We start from the raw sequence: 25589 nt of genomic DNA, 5'->3' as shown, positions 1-25589 counted from the left end.
GAACTAAACACTGTAAATTCATAAATTTGCTTTTGTTCTAGCCTGATGCAAAGACTAGTGGACCTTTAGTCTAACAGAAGTTTGTTTATGTCTTCCTGGCTCCCTTTATTTGAACATGTCAAATAGTTACAGATATTTATTGATAACCTATTATAACTACATAAAATACAATCATTCTAAGAAAAAGGAGAGTGAGAAAATTGTTTTTCTTTTACTTTAATCTCAGATTGTGACATAGACTTTGTGCCTAAAGGTTGACCTCTGACTCTCTTACATCCTCATATGTCTTTCGTCTAAAACAGAATCATTTGATAAGAGCATTATTAAATTTGTATTTTCAGATTCATTTATTAATTCTGGTAGGAGTTAATTAGGAGATGTGTGTCACAGATATTCACATCTGAGTTCATATATCTGAACATCAAAGGCGAATTTGAAACAAAGGAAATGCAAGCTGTACTTCCAAGTGACTGGGCCCTTCTTGAAATCCAGGAGCCATGTGGGACCAGCCAGGGCCAAGAGTCACTTCCAAGCCTTGCAAGATCTTTTTGGCAACCTGAATATATTGTCAGAGAAGATTTTGGGACCCCATATTTTTCAGTAAGCTTCCATTTGGTGGACAAATTTTAATTGAATAGATTGTTTAAACCTGCCTGCTACAAAAATGATCCCCACTCTAACAGATCTGCAGGTCTGGTCCTGGTATATTAGTAGACTTTTCTTCCCATTTACTAACCGGGAGGCAAAAATGTGTCTTTGCATTTGTCAAATGCTATTGAAGCAGCCCTGTGGAGGGATCTGCATGGGCTTTGGGATCTGACAGGCTGAGATGTGAACTACTCCACCATTAGAATAATCTAAATAAGCTACTTAACCTCTCAGAGTTTCCTTACCTGTGTAATTGGAAAAACTGCACTTTCTTATACTGTTGTTTGGAGGATTAGGAATAATCTATGCACAGTATTAGGCACATAGTAAGCTCTAAGAAAATAGCAGCTCTTGATTCTGCTTGTTTGTTTTTTGCATTTTGTTTGTCTCGTTTTTGTGGTGGCCCTGGCCTCCAGGGTGAGGGCCAGGGATGCTGCCCAACATCCTACAATGCACAGAATAGCCCTCCTTCCCTCCCCCAACAAAGAATGATCCAACCCAAATGGAAATAACACTCAGGTTAAAAAACCCTGGCCCACACAATAATCATAATAATTCTAGAGGCAGGGAAACCATAGCAACAGTCAGAATATTCATCACAAATTTCAAACTATCTATGAAGGGAATGAAGGACAGTCGTAGAAAAAAGCATAAAATAAGTACAAATAACTATTGAACAGGCTGCCTAAGTAGGTAGGTGTGGGTGGGTGTGTTTGTGATTTATTTTGAGTTTGTCTTTATTTTTTTCTCAACAGTACACCCATTCTTGCTTCAGATACATATATAGATAGATATAGTGTGATGAAGTCGATGTTCTGTACCACCAATCTGGAATAAGTGGTAACTTAAGCTGTACAAAGGGAGCTTTCAGTAATGTTCTTACTCTTCAAGACCATGAATTAGGAACCTTGGTATGAGTATGAATACATCTAAAACCTAATCATACTAGACACTTAGTATACTTCATGTGCTTAGTTGCTTCAGTCAGGCCTGACTCTTCATGACCCCATGGATGGTAGCCTGCCAGGCTCCTCTGTCCATAGAATTCTCCAGGCAGGAATACTGGAGTGGGTAGCCATTCCCTTCTCCAGGGAATCTTCCCAAGCCAGGGATCAAACTTGGATCTCCTGCATTGCAGGCAGATTTCTTTACCAGCTGAGCCACCAGGGAAGCAGTATACCTCATACCTTGGTGTACAAGAAGGGTTAAAAGGTTTAAATTAAAAAGATCTACTGTGTTTAATATATAAAATTTTTATTAAAAATGAAAGGCAATTTATGATATAATCCAAACAGGATTAGGACTAAAGTTAACTTTGTTTTGGAGGCTATACCATGCAAACTAACAAGATAAACCACTTTAGAGTTTTATGGACTTTTTGTACTTTTGAAATAGTACAAAACATTGAAAGCAACTAGGGACATTGAAAGCAACTAAACTGCTAACTTATTCAAGCTGGCCCTCTCACATCAATGACTTTTGTTAGTGTCCTGTAAGTTTTAATGTAAAAAACCTCATTTATATTTTTAAAAAATCTTCACTACTAATTCAGAAAGTCTTATTCTCTTTTGAAGTCAAGTTAGTCAGATGATATAACTCTATTATATTTGGCTTCTCACCTGAGGAATGATATTTTCAAACCACTGCAAAAAGCAAAAAAGCCAATCCAGGGAATGTTTAGAGTAGAAGGAGGTAAAACAATGGGGATAAGGAATTAAGGTCTAGCAGTAATCAGTACTCTATGCTCTCCCCAAATTTCTTAAACAGTGTATGTATTACTGTTCTCTTGGGATATAGAAAATGCCAGAAGATGTATTTAATATATCAAAGGTAATAATTTATTTTTATACTATTTAATTAATTTATTTGAAATAGGATTTTTGAAAATCATTTATAGAAGTAAATGTCTAATTCCTGTAGACGGAAAAGTTGGAGATCATTCAAACTATTGAGAATATGAATTCTCTGCTTAATTTTTTAAAAAATATAAAATATATACAGTGTGTTTGGTATTACCACACTGTATCTGTCCCAGGAAAAAGAGAGAATCTGACCCTCAGGCCACAGGCTTACAATGAATGTCAATTGGCAGAAAGGAAAATCTCATTTGACTTTGGAGATAATGTATTAAATAAAAAAATAACACCATAGGCAAGTCTGTAGTTGAGAAATCAGGTTTGAAGACACTCAAATCTGTTTTGTATTTAGTTTCATGGGAACAGAGGGGATTTAGGCTGAACATAAAAAGAATCCTGAGTTGAAGAACATGATAGTTTAGTCTTTCTTACTCAGTCACAGAATTTGGTGTGTCTGCATTCATAGAAACCAGAATCAGTGGTTCTTATAAAGTCACAGCATGGCCTCAGCAAAGGTTGAGGAGGAATGACGGAAATCTACAAGGCTGTAAAGAATGTTATTGACACAGTGAACAAGAAAATCCTTGAAAGAGGTGAGTGAATACCAAATGGAAGGCCTTATTTTAAACAGCAGGCTACATATTTAAGGATCTCATCAACCCAGTAAAAATAGAAATGTTATATAATTTCTTTTTCATGGTGGTGAACTCATGGTTTATAGATACATAATTAATTTTAGGGAAAACTGAGATAAATGGGGGATTATCTTCCAAGTTGAGGTGAGGAAAGACAAGCATTTCCACTCTGTTGGAGGCAAATAGGCAAAGAGCCTAGGTTTGGGCAGATGGAGATTGACGCCTATGTCTGTCCCCTCAACATGTATTAACTGTTTCCCTACCATGTGCTAAGCTACATGTACTACAAAGGTAATAACACAACCTCTGCCTCAAGCAAGTCACAGGCTAGTGGGAGACTAGACAAGTAAACCAATAACTAGAATCATGGACATGTTCCCTGCTGCAAATATTTCCTTGAGTTCTTGATGAGATCCTGTGTCCTATTTCCATCTTGTATTCACCCAACCCAGAGTATAACAGCTACTCGCATTGAAAATATCTTTTTTCAGGAAAAGCTGAGGTTTAGATAAATCTTTGTAGCTGTGAAAAAGCCTGAAATCCTGTAGTTCTAACTCTTTGAGGAGGCTGTACCAGAACCGCACAACACTGCTGTCACTGCCACTGACCTCAAACCCGGGCCAGTGGAGATGGATCTCAAAGATGAGCTGTCCAATTTGCTCGAGGACATCTTCCAGAATAAGATTTTCCAAAACTTTCCATTCTGCGCTTTCCAGATCTGCTTTGAGAACATCAATCTGTAACAAAATGATGAAATGAGATTAGCAGAGTCAGTAAACATTGTTAAAAATACCATTGCTATCAGGAGCATCACTATATAGCTGCTTCCCAAAAGAGCAGAAATTTTCAAATTTTAGAGTTAGAAGTCTTTTTCAAATGGCCACTTATGACATGATTCTCTAACCTCACTCCACACACAAATAATGAAATAGCAGCCAGAAATCATGATGGACCCTTTTACTCTCTGCCCAGTGGGCATGGATGTCCAAGAAGGAAATGCTGGCGCATGTATATCTCCATGTCCACAGTTTCTCCCCAGCAACCAATATGCTGCTTAGGGGAACTCAGTCCTGGCAGAATGGTGGCCTGTAGAGAAGGACTGGCAGAGGGCCACTGCCTATAGAAACCACCTCAAAAACCTTGACAACCCCTTTTCCCCCACCAATTTCATCAGGATTGAAAGCTAGGGGAAGAGTTCTCAGCTCTCTGAATACTCGACTTGGAAAAAAAAAAAGTATTAACAGTATTCCGTGACTTTTTAAAAAAGTATATGTCAGTATAGCATTCTAAGAAAAAATTAATAAAACCATTCCCTGTTCATTTAATGAACACAAGTTCACATTCCAGGTGAGATGGAATACAGGATGAAAAGTAAAATGGGAGAGAGTTTGCCATTAAGTTATGAGAAGGATCTCCTTTCTGCTGGCTTTGCACAAAATCCATTAGAATAACAGAATACCAGACACCTCCAGAAAGCAATGAAAGCTAATTACTTACCAAATGCTTCTATATCCTGGCACTATGTTAAGTGCTTCACCTTGTGATATTCATTTACTCCTCTCAACAATTCTGCAAGGGTGTATCCCTATTTAAAGCTGAGGAAATCAGGCTCAGAGAGTAACCCATCCTTGGTCACACAGTTGAAGAGACAGTGGTGAAACATGAATTAAGTCTGTTTACATGGCCCATGTTCTTAATCATGACATGATATTGAATTCCCATAAACCACAAAAGGAAAAATGGTAAATCAGAGTTCCTAAAAGGCTTTTGGTTTGGAAAATAAGGTGCTATTGGAGAGGGAGTAAGGGTCACTGAGTCCAAGTATTGTTACCAGCATCACCGTTTTACATTGGAAAGCAGAGCATTTTCTAGCTTAAAGAATCACTTTCCCAAATACATTATCTCAGCAAAACAGCCCTCTAGGTAGGCAAGGATTTGGTAAAAAGGACTTTCCTGCTGCCAAGAAATGGGGGAAGGGGGAGTAAAGGGGATAATTTGATCACACAGAAGAAGGCTGGCACATTCAGACACAAACTGGAATAATTAAGATGGAGGGAATCACTGCAATAGAACAAAGCCTATAGTTCCAAGAGGTGACAACAAAACCCCAAACAGCTCTTCAGGAAGCTGCCAACTGAAGTTACCAAAGTCCTGCCTTGAAAGTGACTTTTCAGAAGAATAGACAAGAACCAAGACCAATCCTGCCCCAGCCTCTCCTTTCTCTCAGGGCATGTCTATTTAACAAGTTTCTCATTTGCAGCTGAGACATGAGGCTGCCAGTGGTAAAATTCCTTATGTGATTTCAGAGTTGACTGGAGAAGTTAACATGGAGTTTAGATACAATTGCTCTAAGAAAATGATCTTTGCCCTGCATCCTGAGACCCGTCAGGAAAGGCTTTCACTCTCTTGCCTTGAACAGTACCTCCTGGTCCACCAGGGAAACAGTGACGGTAACAACCCCAAGACTATCAAGAGGCCTTGGAAAAGGCTGCTGCTGCTGCTGCTGCTAAGTCGCTTCAGTCGTGTCCGACTCTGTGTGACCCCATAGACAGCAGCCCGCCAGGCTCCCCTGTCCCTGGGATTCTCCAGGCAAGAACACTGGAGTGGGTTGCCTAGATATCCATAAACCAGCTTTTTTTCTTAAATTCAATGGTTCTAAAATCAAAGAGAAAAAGTTTAAAAAAAGACAAAAACAATCTTCTTTTCTAAAAGGAACTGACCTTTTAGAAAAGGTTCCATGTGAACATACACAAGGCTGGAATAATTCTCATGACTTGGATACAACAGAGCTAATTCATTCTTTTGTCATTTCTGCTGCCCTGGTGCATCCCTTGGCTTTGTTTAATCTTTGAAGTTTTAAGCAGAATATTCCTGAATTAGGATAAGTAAGCTGCTGAAAGAAACATTAAATCAAAACTTCACAAAATTTTCTAATTTATACAGAAAATATCCAAAACTCAAAGCCAATATTTGTTGTGTCAATTCACACAGTGAAGAATTTCTTAGGTTTCTTTATAGATTCATTTCTCACCATGACTTTCTCTGAGTTTGAATATATTGAATGTGATCTATAAAAATTAAAGTATTAAAGGGGCAGGATAAAGTTAATCAGCCTAAAATTGACCTAAAAACTATACTGATGAATTATAGGGGAATATGCCTAACATATTCTTTCCAAACATATTTTTTAAATAAGCCACCAACATACCTAACATATTCTTTCCAAACATATTTTTAAAATAAGCTATTAATCAAAAGTTATAAGCAACTGGGAAAAAATAATTAGGTTAAGTCATAGTAAATGCATGCTTTCTTTAGAAATTCAATTTTCATTTACAAAAAGTATTTCAAATGTGACCACACTCCCCACCCGCTTCTTAATCCAGTGATAGAATTCTCCATTTCTATCAGAATGATTGGAGAAGGCAATGGCACCCCACTCCAGTACTCTCCTGGAAAATCCCATGGATGGAGGAGCCTGGTAGGCTGTAGTCCATGGGGTCGCTAAGAGTCAGACACGACTGAGCGACTTCACTTTCACTTTTCACTTTTCATGCATTGGAGAAGGAAATGGCAACCCACTCCAGTATTCTTGCCTGGAGAATCCCAGGGACAGGGGAGCCTGGTGAGCTGCTGTCTATGGGGTCACACAGAGTCGGACATGACTGAAGTGACTTAGCAGCAGCATCAGAATGATATAAGTTGATCTCGACCATGCAGCCCAGGGAGAACACAGTACTGAGGAGGCCACAGCTCTTTCCTATCTTCCAGCCTCGGAGCGCAGATAGCCAAAAAGCCATGAATAAAACATGGTCTTCTCTTCCAGGGTGCTTTTTCTATTTCTTGCCTTTTAGAATGTTCTATTACCACAACAATTTTGCAAGTGTAATTTCCATTATTACTGCATAATGCACCCAATATTATTGTTATTATAAGGTGCTAAACATCTCTGAATAAGATATGCCACTTTTAACATTTTAATATCAGCTTTCAACAATTATGGCACTAAAAATCATGCAAATTATTATATCAGAATAATCAAGTGCCAATCCTAATACAGTTAGGTTAAATCAGGTTTCTTGAAAAAAACAACTAAATGTTAGCTCTCTGTAAACTCTGGAATAACCAGACATATTCTCAAAGAAAGTAGATGAAGCAGCCTACTTAGCATAACTTCAGAGGTCCCATCAAAGTTACCTCCTTTCCTTTGTGCCTGAAATATATAATAAATCACCTTTAATAGAATTTCTTGAGGAAATGAGAATTTTAATTTTAACTGGATTAAGATGTGAGGCTATCTGACAGCTCCCACTTCATGGGTACAAGTTTATCCTGTGTTCATCCACCCAGAACTGCAAAGATGAGAGGAAAGGGGGGTTGGTGGTAAAGTTTATTGGCACAACTATTAGCTTGCTAGATCTGCTATAACAAAGTGCCACAGATTGTGTGACTTCAACAACAGAAATTTACTGTCTCAGAGTTCTGTAGACTAGACATCCAAAATCAAAGTGGCCAACAGTGTTGGTTCCTCTGAGAGCTATAGAGGATGCTTTGTTTCATGTCCCTCTCATAGCTTCTGGTGGTTTGCTGGAAATCTTTGGCATTCCTTGGCCTCTGCATGGCTCTGATCTGTCTTCATCTTACACAATGTTATTCCTGTTTCTATAGTCCAAATTTCCCCTTTATAAGGACACCAGTCATACTGGATTAGGGACCCATCCTACACCATTATGACTTCACTTAAACTAATTATCGTCTGTCTTGACCCTGACCCTATTTCCAGTTAAGATCCCATTCTGAGGAGCTAGGAGTTTCGACCTCAGCATATGCATGTGGCTGTGCGGGGGTGAGTGGGGGGGATTGCTACTGCTATAGAGCTTTGGCAAGGTAGTATGTGTTCAGGAGCCCATTTCCCGGGGCCAGTGCCTAGGGAAAGTGTCTTGTACCACAGATCTAAGCGCCAGCAGCTATCTGAGGGAACTGTGGGTGTTATCCTGTCCGTCCCTACCCCAGCCAACACTGAAAGTTCCAGTCTTGCTAAGTGTCAAACCTAAAGCAGATCAGTAAGCCTCCAAAGCCAATTAAAACCACCATCATAAAACCCCTATGCTTCAATCCCCGGGTCTTTCTCAGCCACACAATGAGGCCTAGCAGGTGCAGCTTGTCTTTGATGCCTTCCTGTTCCCTAACTCATTCCTTTCCCTCCTCTAGAACTCCTTCAAGTAGTCAGCTTCCTCATGCCTACACTCCCCACCTGAGTCTTTTCCCCTTCAAGAGGGCCCTCCAGCAGGGTAGGCGGATTTTGTTACACGCCTGCAGACTAGCGAGAGGGCAAAAGTGGAAGCTGCAACATCTTTAAAGGCCTGGGTTTGGAAATCACCAGCGTCATTTCTGCTGCATTCTATTGGCCAAAGCAAACCACAAGGCTAGCTCAGATTCAAGGGGAGATGAAACAGATGCCCCTTTTGAGAGGAGGAGTGGCATACATAGAAAGAGTGAGATGGTCGTTGTTCATGGCCATGTCTGCATATACTTGACTTCAATCTTTGAAAAAAATATTATTTTATATACAAATCCATGAGTGAACTACAGTATTACCATAGACATGAGCCTTAACTGGACACAAGCAATACTCCAGGAAAACTGAATAATAAAGCATTTAGTCATCAGAATATTATTAAGGAAAGGACATTAGGGAATTCCCTGGCAATCCAATGGTTAGGACTCCATGCTTTCACTGCCAAAGGCTGAGTTCAATCCCTGATTCAGGAATTAGGATCCTCCAAGCCACTCAGTGTGGCCCCTCCTCCCCCCAAAAAAGGCAGGTTAATTAAAACATGGCATTTTCTATTAGATCTGGCTTTCTTTGGAAGCTGACAGAGAATCTGGGATATCCAATGAATTAAGGATGACTAATAAAGAAAATTCTGAAAAGAACAAGTATATGTATAAGTCCTAGATATTATGTCAGTCTACTAGGGCTACTATAACAAAATACCACGAACTGAGTGGCTTAACATCAAAAATTTGTCTTCTCACAGTTCTGAAGGCTGAAAGTCCAGCATCAAAGTGTAAACAGATTTGATTTCTCCGGAAGCCTCTCCCCGTGGCTTGCTGATGGCTGCTTCCTCACTGTCCTCACATGGACAATGAGGGCATTGTCCTCTCCTCTGTATCAGGAGCACTCCTGCTATCTCTTCCTCTTCTTACAAGAACAGCAGCCCACTCTAACAACTTCAACTAACCTTAATTACCTCCTTAAAGGCTCTGTCACCAAACACAGTCATATTGAGGGTGAATTTTGGTGGGGAAACAATTCAGTCCATAACAGATATAAAACAGGTACTTTTGCTGTACACTATCTAGAAGCAACCAGTATCTCTTCAGAAAGAGTTTTAAAATCCATCCCTGTTATTGCTGATGCAGGCCAGCTGCTGGAGAAGACCAGCAGTTCCTCCTCCTCCACTGTTGTTGTTCAATCACTCAGTCGTGTCTGACCCTTTGTGACCCCATGGACTACAGCATGCGAGGCTTCCCTGACCTTCACCATCTCCCAGAGCTTGCTCAGACTTGTCTATTGAGTCGGTGATGCCATTCAACCATTTCATTCTCTGTCATCCCCTTCTCCTCCTGCCCTCAATCTTTCCCAGCATCAGGGTCTTTCCCAATGAATCAGTTCTTCACATCAGGTGGCCAAAGTATTGGAGCTTCAGCTTCAGCATCAGTCCTTCCAATGAATATTCAGGACTGATTTCCTTTAGGATGGACTGGTTCATTCTCCTTACAGTCCAAGGGACTGTCAAGAGTCTTCTTCAGCACCAGAGTTCGAAAGTATCCGTTCTTCAGTGTTCAGCCTCCTTTATGGTCCAACTCTCACATCCATACATGACTACTGGAAAAACCATAGCTTTGACTATATGGACCTTTGTTGGCAAAGTGATGTCTCTGCTTTTTAATACACTGTCTAGGTTTGTCTTCCTCCATAACTAACTGCTAACTCCAGTGCTGGGTGGTAAAAATGTGAGCCACCTCACATTAATTGAAGGCGATTAAAATCTGTGGCAGATTTTATTTTGCAAAGATGGTCTCACCATTAAATCCCATCTCACATGCTTTTCTACAATATGGCCTTGACCTTCCTCCCACCAACAGATGAAGTTGATGTTCCCTCCCCAAGGATGGCTTCTTGGGGTGGGCAACCTGCATAGTCACACCAGGCCCCACACTTAGAAGGGCTCAACATTTGGTTTCATGCTCTACTCTTGCTGACTTGAATTTCTTAATATGTTTTGAACAAGTGACCCTACACTTTCACTTTGTACTCAGCTCCACAATTATGCATCCTGTTCTGTGATCCTGCCCTTGAATATTGATGGACTCGTGACCAGTGACTACTAAAGTATGGTAGAAGTGACTCTAGGTGATGATACCCAAGCACAGGCTTTGTTCACTGATACTCTCTGTCTTAAAAACTTCAGCCACAAGGCAGTGTCCAAGTGCCCTGAGGCCATCATGCTATGAGTCCAAACTAGCCCAAACTAGCCCTTGCAGAGAGACCACACAAAAGAGACTCTGAATCAATTTGCAGAGAGTGATGCCTGACCGACCCCAGTTGCTCCAACCACCATCCAACTGCAACCTGACAAGAGACCCTGAGCCAGAACCACCCAAAAAAGCCCTCCCCAAACACTGACCCCCAGAAACTGGGAGAGATCAATGATCAATTACTGTTGTTTTAAAAAACTTAAGTTTTGCGGGTGACTCATAATGTAGCAGGAGATAACTAGAACAGAGACCAAGTGCCATTTATGCAAACCTTCTTTTGAAATGTTAAAAGTTAATTGCATAGTGTCAAATACTATATATTCCAAAGCTGTGACTTCTAGATTTTAATGTATATTTAACCAAAAATATTTTCTTATAAAACAACAACAACTACAACAGTACGGGACTTCCCTAGTGGTACAGTGGATAGGAATCCACTTGCCAATGCAGGGGACACAGGTTTGATCCCTGGTCTGGGAAGATCCCTTGGAGAAGGGAATGGCCATCCACTCCAGTATTCTTGCCTGGAGAACTTCATGGACAGAGGAGCCTGGTGAGCGAGATACAGTCCATGGGGTTGCAAACAGTTGGACACTACTGAGCAACTAAGACTTTCACGTTTTCACCAGAAGATGCCACATGCCCTGGAGCAACTAAAGCCCATGCAGCACAACTACTGAACCTGCACTCTAGAGCCCTCAAGCTGCATCTCCTGAAGCCCGTGCGCCTGGAGCCTGTGCTCCACAAGAGAAGCCACTGCAGTGAGAAGCCAGTGCACCACAAGGAAGAGTAGCCCCCACTCAGTGCAACTGGAGAAAGCCTGAGCACATTAGTGAAGACCAGCACAACCAAAACTAAATAAACCTTAAAAAAGGTACAAAGTCATTATATAAAAATTAAAGCTAAAGATAAGCAAAAAGAAAAGGAATTAAAATACCTGTGATCTAGAGTTTAAAAACACCTGGTATATTTCTTGCAAGACATTTTTCTTTGCCTTCAACACACACGCACACACACACACACACACGCACAAAACACACAGTTTACAGCCTACATGGGAATAATTCAGATACACATGCTGTTTATAAAATTAGAATTATACTGTTTTAAATTTGCTTTTTAATGTAACAGACCATGAATATTTTTTCAGGCCAACACATTTTCAACTAAAACGTTCTCTCAAACAGTGTCCCTGGGAGCTTTCATAAGAATGTGATGCAGGTGAGTGAGGCCCCTGCAGTACTGAGGCAGATGCGGGGGAGGAACAGACCCTCCACCTTGGTTCAACAGGAGCAGCTCCCCTTTTCTCTCTTTTATATGCTTAGAATCCTTTGCAAATTTGTGCTTGATAAAGAGATTTCCTGCTAAGAAAAAAAATTTTTTTGGAAGCCTCCGTCTATAACTTGTGTTTTTAACAACTTTTTCCTGTGGTCATGTATGGATGTGAGAGTTGGACTGTGAAGAAGGCTGAGGGCCAAAGAATTGATGCTTTTGAACTGTGGTGTTGGAGAAGACTCTTGAGAGTCCCTTGGACTGCAAGGAGATCCAGCCAGTCCATTCTGAAGGAGATCAGCCCTGGGATTTCTTTGGAAGGAATGATGCTAAAGCTGAAACTCCAGTACTTTGGCCACCTCATGCAAAGAGTTGACTCATTGGAAAAGACTCTGATGCTGGGAGGGATTGGCGGCAGGAGGAGAAGGGGATGACAGAGGATGAGATGGCTGGATGGCATCACTGACTCGATGGACGTGAGTCTCAGTGAACTCCGGGAGTTGGTGATGGACAGGGAGGCCTGGCGTGCTGCGATTCATGGGGTCGCAAAGAGTCGGACACGACCGAGCAACTGATCTGATCTGATCTGATATTGGTTTAATTTACTTAATCAAATCCCCCTTCTAATGGTCATTTAGGTTCTTTCCAATTGGATGATGTTGTCAACTGAGGTGTTCAATAAACTTGCAGCTAAATATTTAAGCCTGTTCAATTCTTTCCCTAGAATATGAATACTTCCAGAAGAGAACTGGCAGGTTCAAAACATAGACACAGTTTACACTCTTAATAATTTTACTAACCAGTAGCCCCTTCCTGTCACTGCTCTCGAGAAACTGAGGACAAACCAGATTGTGCTAAGACTGGGAATCTGTGCAGACAGACACACCACAAAAATCCCCTCCACTGTTATTAGTTAGGCCATCACTGGCTTGTTTATATTACCCTAAAGCCACATGATACTCTGGAGCATTCCTAAACAAACCTATGTTTTTATGTCCCGGTGATTCACTAGAGTAGACAAAAAACTGCATGCCATTTAAAGAAGAGAAAAACAAGCAAATCAATTTTAACTAAGTATATGTTAAACTGTCTTTATATAAAATTTATTTAAAACATTTTAATGAAAACGCTTTATCTATTGTGCTGCGTGTGTGCATGCTAAGTCACTTCAGTCGTGACCGACTCTTTGCAACCCTATGGACTGTAGCCCACCAGGCTCCTCTGTCCATGGGGATTCTCTAGGCAAGAATACTCGAGTGGGTTGCCCTCCTCCAGGGGTTCTTCCCAACCCAAAGATTGAACCTGGGTCTCCTGCATGGTTCTTTCCCACTAGTGCCACCTGGGAAGCTCCCTATTGTTCCATATTAAACCTTTAAAAGGAGATAGATTCTCTTTTCCACCCATAAAATGTGCGTTAAAGCTTCAAACTGGTTATTTATTGTTGTTCAGTCGTTCAGTCATGTCTGACTCTGTGACCCCATGGACTGCAGCATTCCAGGCTTCCCTGTCCTTCACTATCTTCCAGAGTTTGCTCAGACTCATGTTCATTAAGTCAATGATGTCACCAAACCACCCAACTAACCTCATCCTCTGTCACCCGCTTCTCCTCCTGCCCTCAATCTTTCCCAGCATCAGAGTCTTTTCCAATGAGTCAGCTCTTTACATCATGTGGCCAAAGTATTAGAGCTTCAGCTTCAGTAGCAGTCCTTCCTATGAATATCAGGGTTGATTTCCTTTAGGACTGACTGGTTTGATCTCCAGGGACTCTCAAGAGTCTTCTCCAGCACCAAAATTTGAAAGCATCAATTTTTCAGTGTTCAGCCTTCTTTATGGTCCAACTCTCACATTCATACATGACTACCGGAAAAACCATAGCTTTGACTATACGGACTTTGGTCAGCAAAGTGATGTCTCTGCTTTTTAAGACACTGTCTAGGTTTGTCATAGCTTTTCTTTCAAGGAGCAAGTGTCTTACCATCCTTTATAATCGCCATCCTAATTAATCATTATATTAATCAAAATCTCTGGCTAAAAGCCAAAACTACATAACACCAATAAAATGTCAATATTAACCACACAGCTTATCAATCAACTAACACAGAACAAGGGACTTCTTTCATTTGTGCCACAATTGACCTACAAACACAGCTGCTTGCTTTTAACATGCGCAGTCTGGTTTTGAAGCCAGAATCATATACTATGTATATGGCATTTACAGATATATCTCACAGTTTGTAAAAGACAGATTCCTGAAAAAGAGTGTGGAAATTGAGTTTTGGAATTAGGCTCTATTTTTTAAATTATTATTTATTTAACTGTGGTGTTGGAGAAGACTCTTGAGAGTCCCTTGGACTGCAAGGAGATCCAACCAGTCCATTCTGAAGGAGATCAGCCCTGGGATTTCTTTGGAAGGAATGGTGCTAAAGCTGAAACTCCAGTACTTTGGCCACCTCGTGCAAAGAGTTGACTCATTGGAAAAGACTCTGATGCTGGGAGGGATTGGGGGCAGGAGGAGAAGGGGACGCCAGAGGATGAGATGGCTGGATGGCATCACTGACTCGATGGACGTGAGTCTCAGTGAACTCCGGGAGTTGGTGATGGACAGGGAGGCCTGGCGTGCTGTGATTCATGGGGTCACAAAGAGTCAGACACGACTGAGTGACTGATCTGATCTGATTTAACTACTCACTGAGTTATTCACAAATTTTAATATTTTAAATTAAAATTAAAATTCACAAATTTTAATATTTTAATATTAATCTATCAGCAATTACCTACCACCCTAAAAATAAATGCTATATTCATTCTCCATACTCACTGTGGTTTAGGTCAATATTCAATCATAATTTTAAAATTATTTTATCAATACAACCTCTTTTAGTTTAATTATGAAAAGTTATTTAATGATTAAAGCAAGGCACATTCAGGCTTTTAAATAGCATCTTCTTAAAGCAAGATATATCTCTGCACCTACAAAATTAAAACCTGAATGAACACATTAGAAAGAGGATCATGTTTTGTAAAAAAAACAGAAGAAATTAATCCATCTTAAATGAACAAGAGGATTAAAAACATCTTTAAGAGCCTTAGAATTTAAACACACTAAATCAGGCCCCATTATCACCATTCGTTGGAAAAAATGTAACATTACAGAATATCTGCTACCACTAAGAAATGGGAGATAAGACTTGCCCTGCATAGTACAGGAAATATGAAGGGTCACTCTAAGCTAATGTAGGACCAATTCTGAACTAATAATAAAAGAAAATAATTTTATGTAGTAACCAGCTCACAGAAGTGACCTCTACAGGGAGCAACACTCTGTAAATGAATTTTAAAGGAATTTAGGGAAACATTTACAAACAAAGACTTATTTTGTCAAATATCTAGCCTATTCCAAAGGAGCTAACCTGAAGCTGCTGGGCGAGAAACTTCTGGACTGGGATAACATGTAGCAGCAGAAACGTAGGTCAGGGACAGAAATGGGTGAGCCAGTGACACGTAAAGAAGTCAGCGGGGATTCATGTTGATGTTTGACAGAAAACAACAAAATTCTGTAAAGCAATTATCCATCAATAAAAAAAAAAAAAGTCAGAGGTCTACTGGTGACATGCAACAGAAAGGAACCAAGAACAAATTTAGGCAGGATTGAAGTTGCAAAAAGGGACCTGGCCCAGAACAGAGTCAGATAGCAACAAGGAAAGCACCAGGCAACTGCTTGAATTTCCAAGATCATAAAAAGTTCTATTGGATAGTGCTGTTCAGAGTATCACATGCATCAGATACATCAAGTGAGCATCACATGAATCAGCTGAGGCCAGCGGTTGGGGCGGGGACGGGGGGAGGTGTGAACGCACAGGTTCTGATTCAGTGGATCTGGAGTGGGGCCCGAGTGTTTGCATTTTCATCAGGACCCCAGCTGATAGTGATGTCACTGGTTGAAGGATGACACTTTGAGAACCATTAGACAATACTGAGAATCACTGGACTTAGCTGATGACATTGGTTGAGTTTTTATGGTTTTCAAAGGACTTGACCTCAGCACAACTAAGATCATGGCATCTGGTCCCATCATTTCATGACAAATAGATGAAGAAACAATGGAAACAGTGAGAGACTTTATTTTCCTGGGCTCCAAAATCATGGCAGATGGTGACTGCAGCCATGAAATTAAAAGATGCTTGCTCCTTGGAAGAAAAGCTATGACAAATCTAGATATCATATTAAAAACCAGAGACATTACTTTGCCAACAAAGGTCCATCTAGTCAAAGCTATGGGTTTTCCAGTAGTCATGTATGGATGTGAGAGTTGGACTATAAAGAAAGCTGAGCACCAAAGAACTGATGCTTTTGAACTGTGGCATTGGAGAAGACTCTTGAAGGGTCTGTTGGACTGCAAGAAGATCCAATCAGTCAATCCTAAAGGAAATCAGTCCTGAATATTCATTGGAAGGAGTGATGCTGAAGCTGAAGCTCCAATTCTTTGGATACCTGTTGTGAAGAGGTGACTCATTGGAAAAGACCCTGATGCTGGGAAAGACTGAAGGCAGGAGGTGAAGGGGACAACAGAGGATGAGACGGTTGGATGGCATCACCGACTCAATGGACATGAGTTTGAGTAATGGTGTTGGTGATGGTCAGGGAGGCCTGGCGTGCTGCAGTCCATGGGGTCGTGAAGAGTCGGACACGACTGAGCGGCTGAGCTGAACTGACCTCATAAGCACATGCAGAAAGTATCTACACGCTGGTAATCTTTGGCCTGAGAAGGTATATGTTGTTTTCCCAACACCAGTTGTTTCCCCAACAACAGTTGTTTCCTTAATTAGCATACAGTTAGCTCAGGGATTCCTAAACATATCATCAAGGTGTTGGTGAGGCTTGTAACTCCTTGAAACTGTGTACAAAAAAATGTGTGTTTATGCCCATGAGCACTTTTCTATGAAAATTGAAGTTCCTGGGACCTTGCCTCTGAGGCCAGTTGCCTTATCCCATGGATCAGAGGAAAACAACAGGCTTTCTACTACAGGGCTTTCTTGAGATTAAAGGAGAAATGTACATAACTCACCATGCACAGCACCTAACACAGAGTATGTGCTCCTTTGGTGTTAGCTATTAATTTTACCAATTCTTAATGTAGTCCATAATCCCTTCACACCCCTCCCCTCAGTTAACATTATTATGTTTAATCTAACATTAAAATGTGCCTTGTCTGCACCGTAGCAGTTATGTTTGGGGAGATAACTCAGGGATAGAATTAAAGGTTTGTACAGGAAATATACAGAGATATTTCAAACATGATAGTTAAGAATCATCTCTATACAGCACATTGGCAGGTGAAATTGAAAATAGTTTCAACTACATTTCCATCTGACAATGGGCAAAATAGGTAGAATTCTTATGCCCTAGACTGAACACTAAGCTGCATGAAGCCATTAACTTATTTTTTATAATCTTTAGTTTGTATATTTTTAAAATACTTATTTATTTATTTGGCTGTACTGGGTCTTAGTTGCGGCATTTAGATCTTTGTTGCAACTTGTAGGATCTTTAGCTGTGGCATGCAAACTCTTAGTTGTAGCATATGCGATCTAGTTCCCTGACTAGAGCTCAAACCCAGGTCTCCTGTACTGGGAGCACAGAGTCTTAGTCACTGGACCACCAGGGAACTTATTTATTTTTGAACCCTTAGCTTCTAGTTCACTACCAGGCATTATCAAAAATAGATGATGGGTGGATGGCTGAAAAAATGAATACATAGAGAGGTGGATGAATAGGTGAATGGACAAACAGTTAAAGGGACCTCCGAGGATCCAGGTTCTGGAAGATTAGAGCTAGTAGCTATATGTGAACATTTGGTCCAACTTTCTCATTTTCTAGACAAGGAAAACTGAAGCCTAGTGATTTGTCCAAGATCACAAATTAATTCATCAGTGGCAGATATTCTACATCTCAAACATCACTCTCTGCTCTGAGTCTTAGATACATCTATACAATATACATACACACACACACACATCCCCATTAACATTCATCAAACATTAATACAGCTTTGAGACAAGTCTACAACTCTAAGCTTCATTTTCCTTGAGACTTAAGGACTAGTGAAGTGTTTTATTTAATGACTGCTACAATATTTGAGAACAAAGCATGATTCCTTTCTTCTCTCAAGATCTCTCTCTGCCAAGAATCACTCTGCACCAGAAGTACCCGGAATAGCACAATCTGGCGTTTTCTAAATTTGCTTCTGATCAATACCAGCTCACCACTAAGAACATTAATACAAATTCATATCCCATAAAATGCTTTCCTCTTAGTAGAGAAAAATAGCAACATATACTATTGTTTAATTTAAAGGGAACTATAGCATGGCAGAGATATCACTTGCCCACATAACTATTCATTCTTCTTTCTCAATGACAAAACCATCATTTCCAGTTGATCACATTGCTGCCCAGATAAAAGACTATATTTCTTCATCTCTCTTTTGGCTGTGTGTCTAAAATCTGACCAAAGAGATAAAAGTAAAAGTGTCATGTGGGAGTTCCAGTAAGTTCCCTTTAAGGAAAAGGCTGTACTTAGTGTTTCCTCTGTCCCTTTGCCTGGAGTATGTGATGGCTGGAGCTGCAGCAGCAATACTGGACCATGAGGAGAAGGCTTACACCCTGAGAAGAAAGAAGAACTGGATGAAGTTTCGATACCTGAGGACTATGGAGTCTCTATACAAGACTTGTACTACCTACCTCTAGAATTCTCTTATGTGAGAGGAAGACAATTTTCCTACTGTTTAAACCAATATAATTTTTTTCACATGTAAATTAACCTAATTTTAAATATATTCAACCTATTATGGTATTCTTAGCTGTTGTTGCCCCTGTGGAAATTTTACTTAGAGATGAAGTCTTCTGTGAAGACGTACTTAGTGGCAGTGAAACAGCCCAGCAACCCATGCCTGTTAGAAGTTAACTTATTCATCACTTACTGAGTTAGTAAGCAATTTTCTAATTCTGGAATTGCCACTCTTCCTGTAGATCCCCTACCTATTTCCTTCTTATTTCCTCCTCCTATACTCCAAAACCATGGCAATTCCTCTCCTTTCAGAATTCTCATGACCACTACACTGCACTCTCCCTTCCTCTCTCAACCCAGAAATTTACAATGCATTAACAAAACAGATCTGCAAAAATCACACCTGATCAGTTCCTTTAGCCTTAAAAAATCTAGGCTTGAGGCATCATGTTAATGAAGTTAGTACTCTTCTTTATCTATTCTATACATTTGAAAGTGTAGTATATGCATAAGAAGCCAGATACTGACTTATTTTGACCATTCAATGAATTCTACACATCTGTATGTTTTTACTGAAAGAACAGATGTTTTTCCTTGAAGAAGGAAAGCAAAATTTAGTCAGGCCTGAAGTAGAACAAGAAGATAAAGATTTTATGCTTTTGAACTGTGATGTTGGAGAAGACTCTTGAGAGTCTCTTGGACTGCAAGGAGATAAAACCAGTCCATCCTAAAGGAAATCAGTCCTGAATATTCATTGGAAGGACTGATACTGAAGCTGAAGCTCCAATATTTTGGCCACCTGATACGAAGAACTGACTCATTGGAAAAGACCCTGATGCTGGGAAAGACTGAAGGCAGGAGAAGGGAACAACAGAGGATGAGACAGTTGGATGGCATCACCGACTCAATGGACAGGAGTTTGAACAAACTTCCGGAGATGGTGAAGGACAGGGAAACCTCGCGTGCTGCAGTCCATGGGCTTACAAAGAGTCAGACATGAGTGAGTGACTGAACAACAAGTGGAACAAGAAAATAAAGTATCTTTAGTCTTATAATGTTCCCATAATAACATTCACTTTAGGCAATTTCAAGTTGAATGTGTCAAGTCTTTCATCTGCAAAACAAGTGTAACATAATTAGGGTATATCAGGTTTTGTGAAGCTTGAAGCTTGTTTTATTTGAGGACCATCTTTAAAAAAAGAATACGAAATTGCAAATACAGAATTAGGTAAAAATCACTTCTCCTTATAATCAAGATATATGTACAGTTCTCAACTCAAGTGAAAAGAGAGGATTAAGTGATAACAAACTATAAATACATGTATAGCTAAAAGCCAGAAAATAAAGGAAAAAATGAAAAGGTTTTTTAAAAACTTATAAGAAAAAAATTCAAGCAGTATCAGTTTTTAACTTCCTGCTAAATTTATGTAGCAATTACAATGAGGGGAGAAAAAAACTTTATACATAGAAATATCAGTGCCGACCATCACATATGGAAATTACCCCTAAAATACCCAAAGAAATCTGCTAGATATTCAGATACAGATTGCATCTGAAGCTTCATCTTAGGGAAAATGTTAAGACAACAATGTAGAAATAACCATTCATTGGTTCTCACTGGATATTATTTAAAAGCCCGTAACATTTGCCTTAGATGTGCCATCCCTCAAAACACAGATTTCTATCTTATATCTATTGGTAACAAAAAAAGTAATAGCCAACTTTAATTAAATACTTACTATGTGTCCACCCAAGCAGCATGCTAAGCGCTTCTCATGCAATGCCCCCAACTCATCCCCAACACAAATGAAATAAGCATTTGATTATCTTCACGTTACAGATGGGAAAACTGAGATGTAGGTAGGCCACACAATTTGTAAGGGGTAAAGCTAAAACCAAATCCAAGCAGTTTCCATAGAAATTTGAGTTCCAAGACTCAGAGAAGTTAAACCCAAGGCACATAGCTAGTAAGTGGTGGAATCAGGAATCTAACTGGGTCTCTCATCAAAAAAAGGCTTTCGTAACACCATATTCTTATACCCTCACAATATTAAGGAAACCAAGCACTAAATATGATACTGTGGAGAGAGATTTACACTTCCCTTTGCAAAAAGACCTGGAGTAACAGGCAAATTTGGCCTTGGAGTACAAAATGAAGCAAGGCAAGGGCTAACAGAGTTTTCCCAAGACACTCTGTTATAGAGTCATATAGAGTCACTGGTCATAGCAAACACCCTCTTCCAACCACACAAGAGATGACTCTACGCATGGACATCTTTAGATGATCAATATCAAAATCAGATTGATTATATTCTTGGCAGCCAAAGATGGAGAAACTCTATACAGTCAGCAAAAACAAGACCAGGAGCTGACTGTGGCTCAGATCAGGAACTCCTTGTTGCCAAATTCAGGCTTAAACTGAAGAAAGTAGGGAAAACCACTAGAACATTCAGGTATGACCTAAATCAAATCCCTTATGATTATACAGTGGAAGTGACAAACAGATTCAAGGGATTAGATCTGATAGACAGAGTGTCTGAAGAGCTATGGATGGAGGTTCATGACACTGTACATGAGGCAGTGATCAAGATCATCCCCAAGAAAAAGAAATGCAAAAAGACTAAATGGTTGTCTGAGGAGGTCTTACAAAATAGCTGAGAAAAGAAGAGAAGCTTAAGGCAAAGGAGAAAAGGAAAGATATACCCGTTTGAATTCAGAGTTCCAAAAAATAGCAAGGAGAGATAAGAAGGCTTTCCTCAGTGATCAGTGCAAAGAAATAGAGGAAAACAACAGAATGGGAAAGACTAGAGATCTCTTCAAGAAAATTAGAAACACCAAGGGAACATTTCATGCAAAGATGGGCTCAATAAAGGACAGAAATGGTATGGACCTAACAGAAGCTTAAGATATTAAGAAGAGGTGGCAAGAACACACAGAAGAACTATACAAAAAATATCTTAATGACCCAGATAACAACGATGGTGTGATCACTCACCTAGAGCCAGACATCCTGCAATGGGAAGTCAAGTAGGCCTTAGGAAGCACCACTATGAACAAAGCTAGTGGAGGTGATGCCATTCCAGCCGAGCTATTTCAAATCCTAAGAGATGATGCTCTGGAAGTGCTGCACTCAATATGCTAGCAAATTTGGAAAACTCAGCAGTGGCCACAGGACTGGAAAAGGTCAGTTTTCATCCCAATCCCAGAGAATGTTCAAACTACTGCACAGCTGCATTCATCTCACATGCTAGCAAAGTAATGCTCAAAATTCTCCAAGCCAGGCTTCAGCAGTACTTGAACAGAGAACTTCCAGATGTACAAGCTGGATTTAGAAAAGGTAGAGAAACCAGAGATCAAATTGCCAACATTCACTGGTTCATAGAAAAAGCAAGAAAATTCCAGAAAAACATCTACTTCAACTTCATTGACTATGCCAAAACCCTTGACTTGTCGATCACAACAAACTGGAAAATTGTTAAAGGGATGGGAATACCAGACCACCTTACCTGCCTCCTGAGAAATCTGTATTCAGGTCAAGAAGCAATAGTTAGGACTAGACATGGAACAACAGATTGGTTCTAAACAGGGAAAGCAGTACATCAAGGCTCCATATTGTCACTCTGTTTGTTTAGCTTATCTGCAGAGTACATCATGCAAAATGCCAGACCGGATGAAGCACAAGCTGGAATCAAGATTGCTGGGAGAAATATCAATAACCACAGATATCCAGATGACACCACCCTTATGGCAGAAAGCAAAGAACTAAAGAGCCTCTTGAAGAAAGTGAAAGAGGAGAGTGAAAACGTTGGCTTAAAATTCAACATTCAGAAAACTAAGATCATGGCATCTGGTCCCATCACTTCATGGCAAATAGATGGGGAAACAATGGAAACAGTGACAGACTTTATTTTCTTGGGCTCCAAAATCACTGCAGATGGTGACTCCAGCCATGAAATTAAAAGATGCTTGCTCCTTGGAAGAAAAGCTATGACCAACCTACATAGCATATTAAAAAGCAGAGACATTACTCTGCTAACATCCGTCTAGTCAAGGCTATGGTTCTTCCAGTAGTCATGTATGGATGTGAGAACTGGACCATAAAGAAAGCTGAGCTTTTGAAAGAATTGATGCTTTTGAACTATGGTGTTGGAGAAGACTCTTGAGAGTCCCTTGGACTGCAAGGAGATCTAACCATTCAATCCTAAAGGAAATCAGTCCTGAATATTCATTCGAAGGACTGATGCTGAAGCTGAAGTTCCAATCCTTTGGACACCTGAATGGAAGAACTGACTCAATGGAAAAGACCCTGATGCTGAGAAAGAATGAAGGCAGGAGGAGAAGGGGATGACAGAGGATGAGATGGTTGGATGGCATCACAGACTTGATGGACTTGAGTTTGAGCAAGCTCTGGGAGTTGGTGAAGGACAAGGAAGCCTGGCATGCTGCAGTCCATGGGGTCACAAAGAGTCAGACACGACTGAGCGACTGAACTGAACTGAACTTGCAAAAATGACAGATAGGAGGAAACCACATATGGAGTGCTTATTAATCTAATATGTCTTTGTTGAGCTCCCAGCATGTGCATGGTCCCCCTGCTGCCATTCTTGGGGGTGAAGTGAAAGTGTTAGTTGCTCAGTCATGTCTGACTCTTTGCAACCCCATGAACTATAGCCCACCAGGCTCCTCTGTCCATGGAAATCTCCAGGAAAGAATACTGGAGTGGGTAGCTATTTCCTTCTCCAGGGGATCTTCCCAACCCAGGGATCGAACTCAAGTCTCCTACAGTGTAGGTGGATTCTTTACTGTCTGAGCCACCAAAGACAGCAATTAGGCCTGCCTTTAGCCAAAGCACCCACATTTTAGCAGTTTCAGCTTATTTTATCACTAGAACTAGTGCCCTCTTCCCTTTGTTCCATGTATTTTTCTAGAATAGTAACAGTGTCATTATATTCATTTCATAACTTTTGCAAGACCAAAAGGCATAACTTAGGGCTAGGGCATTTTCTTTGCCACTTCATGTTTTATAATGTTCTATACAAATTAATATAAATACATAATAAGAAGAAAACCACCATTTGCATTTGTGGAGACTGAAACAACAGCCACTAGACTGCTGCTCCTGCTGAAGAGGGATTTCCTCCCATTAATTCTTCCCCTCCACACCAAAGAAGGGTTGTGAATTCCCTTTAATTCTTAATTTCAGGTTCAGGTCTGATCAAAAGGGCCAGGTCTACAGCCAATACCATGTCACATGTTAAATTGTCCAAAAAAAAAAAATTTGAACCCTAATATGCCAAGAAACAAATATATGATATTCCATCTACCTCAAGCCTCTCCATTGTCTAGAGGACAATAATTTGGGATGCTGTTTGTTTGTGTTTATAAAAATAAGACATTCAATTGTTAAAAATTGGGGAAGTACAGAAAGATATAAAGAAGAAAAAATTGTTCAAAAACCCAGTCTGAGGTGGAATTAACTATACACTTTTTGGTTATATTTCTGAGAAAAGAATTGAGATCAAACAGTATATATAATTCTGAAATTTGTTTCTAATGGGGAGTTTTTGTTTTTGTTTTGCTTTAAAAGACCATCTGCTTGCTGGAAGATTTTTGATTACAGTTTCAATTTCCGTGCTTGTGATGGGTCTGTTAAGGTTTTCTATTTCTTCCTGGTCGAGTTTTGGAAAGTTGTACTTTTCTAAGAATTTGTCTATTTCTTCCTCGTTGTCCATTTTATTGGCATATAATTGTTGATAATAGTCTCTTATGATCCTTTGTATTTCTGTGTTGTCTGTTGTGATCTCTCCATTTTCGTTTCTAATTTTATTGATTTGATTTTTTTCCCTTTGTTTCTTGATGAGTCTGGCTAATGGTTTATCAATTTTATTTATCCTTTCAAAGAACCAGCTTTTGGCTTTGTTGATTTTTGCTATGGTCTCTTTTGTTTCTTTTGCATTTATTTCTGCTCTAATTTTTAAGATTTCTTTCCTTCTACTAACCCTAGGGTTCTTCATTTCTTCCTTTTCTAGTTCCTTTCTGGTCAACCACTTGTAAAAGAATGAAACTAGAACACTTTCTAACACCATATACAAAAATAAACTCAAAATGGATTAAAGATCTCAACGTAAGACCAGAAACTATAAAACTCCTAGAGGAGAACATAGGCAAAACACTCTCTGACATACATCACAGCAGGATCCTCTATGACCCACCTCCCAGAATATTGGAAATAAAAGCAAAAATAAACAAATGGGACCTAATTAAACTTAAAAGCTTCTGCACATCAAAGGAAACTATAAGCAAGGTGAAAAGACAGCCTTCAGAATGGGAGAAAATAATAGCAAATGAAGCAACCGACAAACAACTAATCTCAAAAATATACAAGCAACTCCTACAGCTCAACTCCAGAAAAATAAATGACCCAATCAAAAAATGGGCCAAAGATCTAAATAGACATTTCTCCAAAGAAGACATATAGATGGCTAACAAACACATGAAAAGATGCTCAACATCACTCATTATCAGAGAAATGCAAATCAAAACCACTATGAGGTACCATTTCACACCAGTCAGAATGGCTGCGATCCAAAAGTCTACAAATAATAAATGCTGGAGAGGGTGTGGAGAAAAGGGAACCCTCTTACACTGTTGGTGGGAATGCGGACTGGTGCAGCCACTATGGAGAACAGTGTGGAGATTCCTTAAAAAACTGGAAATAGAACTGCCTTATGATCCAGCAATCCCACTGCTGGGCATACACACTGAGGAAACCAGAAGGGAAAGAGACACGTGTACCCCAATGTTCATCGCAGCACTGTTTGTAATAGCCAGGACATGGAAGCAACCT

General features: G+C 39.9%; 1 protein-coding gene across 3 annotated transcripts in view; it reads right to left on the bottom strand.

Moving 5' to 3' along the window:
* Window positions 1-25589, bottom strand: part of METTL24 (methyltransferase like 24) — a 130811-nt gene that overhangs the window by 1695 nt on the left and 103527 nt on the right. For 2 of the 3 annotated variants that reach the window (XM_086317366.1, XM_086317364.1), the window contains one exon: window positions 1886-3876. In XM_086317366.1, the coding sequence (XP_086173492.1) occupies window positions 3562-3876 (315 nt within the window). In that variant the 3' untranslated portion in view covers window positions 1886-3561. Of the gene's footprint in view, window positions 1-1885; window positions 3877-25589 lie in introns of those variants that run through there. The other variant, XM_086317365.1, reaches the window with a different exon arrangement.

The sequence above is a fragment of the Bos grunniens genome, chromosome 9 (assembly GCF_055505025.1).
Source record: "Bos grunniens cultivar Pamir isolate PY7600 chromosome 9, Bosgru_T2T1.0, whole genome shotgun sequence".
NCBI classification, from domain to species: Eukaryota; Metazoa; Chordata; class Mammalia; order Artiodactyla; family Bovidae; genus Bos; species Bos grunniens.
Note: the sequence above shows the minus strand (reverse complement) of the source record. Positions and strands in the feature narration are given on the sequence as shown.